Below are 7,804 nucleotides of genomic sequence, written 5' to 3' on the forward strand. Positions count from 1 at the left end.
TCTTGTGTACAGTGTTTCTTGTATCTTGTATCAGCTTCAATAAATGTCTTTTTCATAGTGCATGACTGGATACTTTCTGGACAGACCTTGCATATATTATTAAGCAGACTATGATCATGTCCTCTCAAAAAGACCATACACTTAAGTTATATAGAATCTGTTTCTTTTCTGGTGATTTGGCAGATTCCCTTCACAGTGTTCCAGTCGCACAAATGGGTAACTATCAGGAATACCTAAAGACATTGGCTTCGCCACTTCGAGAGATTGATCCAGATCAACCCAAAAGACTGCATACCTTTGGCAATCCATTTAAACAAGATAAGAAGGTAAGATACCTATTTCTATGTCTTCCCAAATTGTGCTATTCTTGCTATAATTCATTTCTTCTTGGTAAGATGATTATAAATAAGATATTCTCATGTTTATTTAAAAGATAAAATATGACTCCAGGACACTTTGTGAATAGAAAGTGGGAGCTTCCTGATGCAGGATTGTCTTGGTTGAAGAAAATAATAGCTGATGTTTATTGAGTACCTAGTAGGAGTCGATGTCTGAAATGATCACATTTAATGTTCACAACCATTCTGCAGATGAGTATGACTATCTGCTCTTTAATAAAGAGAAATCAAAGTTCATAGTGGTAAAGTGATTTACCTCAAGTGACACAGCTAATAAGAGCCAGGATTTAAACCCATATCTTTGCACTTCCAGAGTCAGTATTCATTTCCACCTCCATGTACTAATTCATTTAATATTGAAATCACCATGTATTTCCTGTTTCCATTATTCAGAGGTCTAGTGCTCTATCTAGATAGTGGTGAAGTGCTCCTCTTGAAATATGAAGTATGAAGTGATGCTGCTTTATTTGGATTGTCCTACTACAGATCTAAATATAAGGAGGGGTGTGGGAGAGAGACAGACAGAGGGAGAGAGAGATACAAACACAGAGACAGAGAGAGACAGAAACTGGCTTGACCATTTAACCATGAAGACAAAGAAGATTATATCTGTACTCAAGGAGAAGACCATTAAGGTGCAGACCATGTAATAATGTCTTTTGTAACAAAACTAGACTGAAAGGTATTCCACTTCATCCCAATCCTCAATTAATTGGAGTTTTTCTGAATCTTGCTGTGTCTTGGTTTCCTAATTTGCAGCACTAGGGATAATTGTTACACCTAACTCATGGAGCTCTCTGGAGGATTGAGTTAGTACATCTATACCATTTAGAACATTACCTGACATGTAGTAAATGCTAGTGAATATGTTTTCCCTTTCTGTACTGTTTTGCTTTGAAAAATGCTTTGGAAAAATAATTTATCATGATTTTATTAAAATGATGCGAGTATATATTCTTGGGCTATCTTGGATGAGAACAGTTTTTAGCTAACCTTGTATATAAGAAGCTCTCATCTTTTATCTGCTCCAAGAATGAAAAGTTCCTCATCCTTGTCTAGCACCAAGGTAGACATATCTGAATCTCTGTAAGATTGCTGTTGGGGGAATTACATTTTTGTCTGTCTGCTCTTTATCATTTATATGCAGCACTCTGTACAGTGATAATCAATATTTCTTAATGGTGAGTATAAGGCACAAAAGCACACAAAAAGGGATAATTTCCCTTGTCAAGGGTTGATTCAGAATGTTTTGTACTTCTTCAAAGGTCACTGTGTTTATTCCCATTATGGTTGTGAAGAGTTGCTCATTCTTCAAGCTTTCTGGTTAATCATGATTGTATTATGTTTGATCTTGGGCAACACCTTATATTTTCATTTCTTCCTTGTTCCACTTAGACTGGATTAAAATTGAGTAGCATTTTCTGAGAACAGAGTTTGTGTGGGGCATGATAAATATTTGGCCCATGATTAAGACCAATGTTAATGATTTAATACATGATTGTGTATGCATATGAAGAGAGCTTCCAGTGTTGTCTTTAATGGAATATGTTCATTGATGTTTTTTAGGGAATGATGATTGATGAAGCAGATGATTTTGTAGCAGGGCCACAAAACAAAGTGAAACGTCCTGGAGAACCCAACAACCCTCTGTCATCTAAGAGAAGGCGGAGTATGTCCCCGCTGTTGAGGAAACCACAAACACCACCTACTGTAACTAACCATGTGGGCGGAAAGGGACCACCCTCAGCCTTGTGGTTCCCATCTTATCCAAACCTCATAAAGCCCACCCTTGTATATACAGGTATAGAGTAGTGGTTGTGATTTCCTTATGGCTCCTAGAGGACTAAGACACTAAACAATTTTGTTCCCTTTGTATCATTTCTTTTGTATTCACTTTTGTTTTCATTAAGTAAACCAATATGAAGTCATCAATGGGGTAGGTACAGAGGGTGTGGGGAAGGGGGGAAGCAGAGACCCTGTTTCAAAGATCTCAATTTCTATGAGGAGAGAAAGATCCATACTTATATAGTAATTAACACAAAATGGAGAAGCGGAGAGATATGAGCCTGTTTTCCTGCTCAGGGCAAGGCATAATAATGTGCAAACATCTGGAATTGCTATTCAAGTCACAGTGATAGAGCAGGTTCCTGAGGGAGTAGGAGCAAATGGGCTCAATAAGATCAGTCTGCACTAGCTCTCTATGGCCTCATCTCCTCTTTATGCTTTAACCCAGTGCAGTCTGGTTCTGCCTCCCCCACTCCACTGAAAGATGTCTAATCAAGGGCCCTACTGTCTGCTGTAGATTGCCATTACTTAGCATCATTTGACACACTTGTTCACTGCCTCCTGCATGGAAACATTCTTGGGTTCCCTGAAACCACAAACTCCTGTTTTGTTTTGTTTTTTCCATTTCATAGCAACTCTTTTTCATTATCTTTTATGGTACCCCCCCCTTTTTCCCACCTCTTAATAGTGTAAGGACCCAAAGCTCAATTCTGGACCCTCTCCTCTTCATTGCATTCTTTCCCTAGGTGATCGTATGCAGTCTTAGGGCTTTAAATAAGATTTATATTTCAACAACTCAGATCTTTATACCTCTAGTTTACAACTTGTTTCAAACTCGACTCAAATTTAACTATGGACACAGCATCTACATTCAGCTAACAGACGTATAAAACTCAGTAGGTTTCATTTGTTTCAAGTAAACTCATAACATTGACTCTTGGAAACAGCTCTGCTTACAGCCTTCCTCAGTGCAGTTGATGACACCAACAAGCAGTGTGCTGGTAAAGCTGTGAGAGCCAGCTGTCCATAGGTACAAGGGTTGGGAGGGTGGAGAAGCCATGGATCATAGTGTTTGCAGATTTCCACAGTGTAAACAATGCCAACATTATCAACATCAAGGTTTCAATGTGAGGTCACTGAACCAGATCAGGAAGAAGTGCACACAATCCACTCTTGTGAGCAGTTGTGCACCAGTACCTGCATATCACTGGCTCTATTTACCCAGCGGTTCAGGTGAAAAACCATAGCCACCATGATTTCTCTTTTACTCTCCTCTCACTTCCATACATGGACTAATCTAGGCAAATTCATGACCAGTATAATCACTGCATCCCACATTTCTCTGCATCTCTCAGTCTATGATGCCATCATCTATCTGTCACCAAGCTATGACAGTAGCTTCTTATTTGATTATCAGGCTGCCCATCTTCTCCTCATCCAACCTATTTCTGCCCTGCTGCCAGAGTGATCACGTCAACACAGAAATCAGATCATACCGTGTCCATACTGAAAACCCATCATGAACTTTCCTATACACTCACAACAAAATCTAAACTCCCAATTCTAGTCAACAAGATCTGCACAACCTGGCCCTGCCATTCTCATTCTATCTCTCTCCCACTCCCACCTTCCCTCCCTCCCTTAAATTTTTATTGAATTTATTGGGGTGACATTGGTTAATAAAATTATGTAGGTTTCAGTGGTACAGTTTCATAACACATCATCTATATATTGTATTGTGCACTCACCACCCCAAGTCAAGTCTCCTTCCATCACTGTTTATCCTCCTTTACCCTCTTCCTGCCATTTTCTCTTAGCATGTGTCTTGTCTGTCTCCTCCTTGTTCTCTCTGTCTCTGTCATTTACTCTATGGTCATGGCTTGAAGCCTCCTAGGGGTCCTGTACTTGCCCTTACTGCAGCCTGGAACTTCCTCTGCATGTGCACAGGTCAGGCTCTTTTTCCTCCTTCAGGTCCTGCCCAACCACTTCAACCATTGAGGATCCCCCTTCTGCTGTCTGTCACATTCCTGCTTACTTTTCACTCACATAAATTCAAACTGTCATTATTTCATTTGCTCATTGTGCCCTTACTGTCTGACCTCACCATTAGAATGTAAGTTCAGTGATGGTTGGGATTGTTTCTATCTATCTTGTTCACTGCTGATCCCTATCTACTGGCACAGTGCCTGGCACAGATGAGGATGAGAAAATGAAGTAGGGTGTCAGACTTGGAGTAAGAAAGAAATTCACTTTCCTGAGACTGAAAAGGTAGATGAGGAAGATCATATATGGGGTGGGATTTTTGATTATGGAGTGCACATAGAGTCTTCACACCTAATGGCCACCTCTGTTCTTTCAGAACTTTTGAAGTAGGTCTGGTCTGAAGCTTAGAAAAGCATGACATTTTATAGGTCAATTACAGAAATCATGACATCAAGTGAGACTTGCTGTTTTTCATCTTGTAAAGCACAGCTGCCACTAAGCCATGAATGCCAGGGATCTGAGAATATTTATTAGTTGCACTGTCCTACTTAGTTTCTATATGTATTCATAATTCCATGAGGAAAAGAAAGTGGTTTTATTTGTATTATCTTCCTAAGCTCAGTTTGAGGGATCTCAGACTCCATCTGGTAACATCTTCTTGCTTTATGAAACAACTAATTTCCTCAAAACTGAGGAGCACTGGGATCTACCTGTGGAGCTGATATAACACACCTGCCTCACAGCTCAGCTTCTAAATTTTGTCTCCAGATGCTACTGTCACTCACGATGTCCATGAGGAAAAGATGGAAAATGGTCAAATCCCACCTGATGTCTTCTTGTCAAAACCTGCTGCACCAGAACTTATTAATATAACAGGAGATGGTATTCCACCCAACCAATTGGATTCTCTGTCTGATGACTTCACTAATCTAAGGAAAGATGGCCTGATTCACAAATCCAGTAGTAATGCATTTGTTGGAGGAACCAAAAACTGCAGTGTCCCTGCATATGATCGAAAAGTCTCAGTAACATCCACATTCAGAACTGTGCCAAATGCGTTGCAAATAACTCCTGCTATGGCACAAGGAATCAATGCTGATATAAAACATCAGTTAATGAAGGAAGTTCGAAAATTTGGACGAAGTAAGTAGTGAAAAAACATTTATGAATCATAATGGGAGGTCACCCTGTATAATTCAGAGTAGATTCAAGCTCTCTCTTGACATGAATTTTGGGGAAGCATTGCTTGTCCACATAGTTTAAAGTGACTCCTCTGGCTTTATCTGAAAAAATCCAATATACCTTTCTCTCTTTTTTCCCCTTATTCAATGTAATGGTTTCCTTTTTGCTGCTGTAACAAGTTACCACAAACTTTGTGGCTTAAAACAATATTATCTTATAGTAGAGAAGTCAGAATTCTGAAATTATTTTCACTGGATTAACACAAAGGTGTTGAAAGGCCAGCATTTCTTCCAGGGGGTCTGGAGAGAATCTACTTTCTTGCCTTTTCCAACTTCTACAAGCTGTCTGCATTTCTTAGATCATGGCCCCTTCCACTTTTAAATCATAATGTTAGCGATATCTCTCCTCTCTAACCTCAGCTGCCATCTGTACATCTTTTTCTCTTATTCTAACTCTGCCACCTTCCTTTTAGAAGGATATCTGTGATTATTTGGGCCTACATGCACAAACCTGGGCAATCTCCCCATCTTAAGACCCATAACTTAATTATATTTTCAAAGTAAAGTCCCTTTTGCCATTTAAAATAACATATTCACAGGTTTTAGAATTAGGACATGAACAGTGTTTGGAACTATTATTCAGCCTCCCACATTTGATTAGAATTTATTGCATTTCCTTAGTAGGTATGCACAGATGTTTTTATTTGAGTGTTTAAAATACAAACTAACTTTCCACCTCATGAAGAATGATTACTGAGGATGTATAAAGCTTGAGTTTTATTTCCCATCCATATTTTTTAAAATACTAAAGTTTTTTTTAATATCTTCAGAATATGAAAGAATTTTCATTTTGCTCGAAGGCGTGCAAGGACCTCTTGCAGTCAAGAAACAATTTGTTGAATTTACCATCAAGGAAGCTGCAAGGTGGGTGTCAATAGGAGCTTTTTGTCCTTTTTTAAGCAGTAGTGCCCAATGTGGGACAGGGGGAAAAAGTCTCTGCCGTGCTTTTCTCAAACCCTGACCCTCACTCACAGTTAAAGCTGTCGTCAGAAACATTTAGAATTATCTGAGTCCAATTCATTAATCAACTCTATGGAGCCTTGTAGGCTCCCCACAGTCTGAGGTGGACACTTAGTATTTGCTAAACTGTCTTTACATGAGGATACATTTCTATTCTATGTTGATTGTTAGTTCCATTTGTACTGTGTACAGCATGCTGCATTTCACAGTCCTTTAAGTATCTCTTTTAAAAAGATTTTTCATTTATTCATTTTTAGAAAGAGGGGGAAGGAGAGACGGAGAGAAGCATCAGTTGGTTGCCTCTCAAACATCTCTGACTGGAGAACTGGCCCACAACCCAGACATGTGCCCTGACTGGGAATCAAACTAGGGACCTTTTGGTCTGCAGGCTGGCACTCGAGCCCATGAGCCACAATAGGCAGTGCTGCTTTAAGTATCTTTTAGTTAATAAAATTTTCCTTTATTTTTAGGTTTAAAAGACGAGTCTTAATTCAGTACCTTGAGAAGGTACTAGAAAAAATAGATTCCCACCACCTTCTCAACAACGTTAATCACATCAACAGCAAATCATCATGTTAATGCAAAGACCAAGGAGAACAAGGAGAACAAAAGGACAAATTTTCTGTGCTGTACTATGGAACAGAATATTGTTGAAACTCCCTAGAATGTTTTAGTCACGGGAATTGCCTTCCAGAAGCTAAGAAAAAACAGTGGAGATTTTTTAATTTTATGATTCTCTGGCAGTAAAAGCTGGCTTTTGCCCTAAGAATTTTCTCTGAAAGATTAAATTGTTATTTCTTTTCCCAGTTGAGGAAGGTAATGCAGCAGATTAAATTCAGCACACACTGTCACCCCTACCACAGGTGATAAGGGTTCACTCATGTGAACTTTGCTGTTCTGGGCATTTCCAGAGTGACTAGAGCCCACCTGCAAGTGGAGCACTACTTGGTGCTCTTACTATGTCCTTTAGAAAGAATAGATGTTCAGAACCCAATTAGTAATCTTGTGTGTGCCGAGCAAAGTTTTCAACAATTTCCAGCTGTGCCTTTTAAATCATGATATATTCAGGACAGCTTGAATCAAAGAGTAAGAAAGCTGCTATTTGGGTAATTTATTTCTCTATGGGGGGGCAGGGAGAGTCACCAAACAATCTACCTCCAACTCTCTTCTATTTTGTCTAGAGACATTACAAAGTGCACCTGAGGCTGCCCCAACCCCTGACATTTGTTCTTGCATGTGATAACAGAATTTTCAGGTGGACTTGTACATTTTGTGCTTTGAAAGCACTAGAGTAAAAAATGATGTATACATTTCCTTTAATGTTTATACAAAGGTTTATATGGAGCAGTATTGTTATGTTTGTATTAATTGGAAAAATATGTATACAAAGAGATTTTGACTTTGAATATATGAAATAAATAATTTTATTGATTTTCA

At 38.9% G+C, this 7,804-nt stretch overlaps 1 protein-coding gene across 5 annotated transcripts in view; it reads left to right on the forward strand.

Annotated features, from left to right (window-relative positions):
- The window catches only part of LOC114504539 (integrator complex subunit 6-like), a 56,566-nt gene extending 48,762 nt beyond the window's left edge, over positions 1 to 7,804 (forward strand). For 3 of the 5 annotated variants that reach the window (XM_028522210.2, XM_028522211.2, XM_036016901.1), the window contains 5 exons: positions 184 to 326; positions 1,965 to 2,199; positions 4,935 to 5,309; positions 6,178 to 6,271; positions 6,838 to 7,804. In XM_028522210.2, the coding sequence (XP_028378011.1) occupies positions 184 to 326; positions 1,965 to 2,199; positions 4,935 to 5,309; positions 6,178 to 6,271; positions 6,838 to 6,946 (956 nt within the window). In that variant the 3' untranslated portion in view covers positions 6,947 to 7,804. The remainder of the gene's footprint in view (positions 1 to 183; positions 327 to 1,964; positions 2,200 to 4,934; positions 5,310 to 6,177; positions 6,272 to 6,837) is intronic. The other 2 variants (XM_036016900.1, XM_028522212.2) reach the window with 1 other exon arrangement.

The sequence above is a fragment of the Phyllostomus discolor genome, chromosome X (assembly GCF_004126475.2).
Source record: "Phyllostomus discolor isolate MPI-MPIP mPhyDis1 chromosome X, mPhyDis1.pri.v3, whole genome shotgun sequence".
Classification (NCBI taxonomy): Eukaryota; Metazoa; Chordata; class Mammalia; order Chiroptera; family Phyllostomidae; genus Phyllostomus; species Phyllostomus discolor.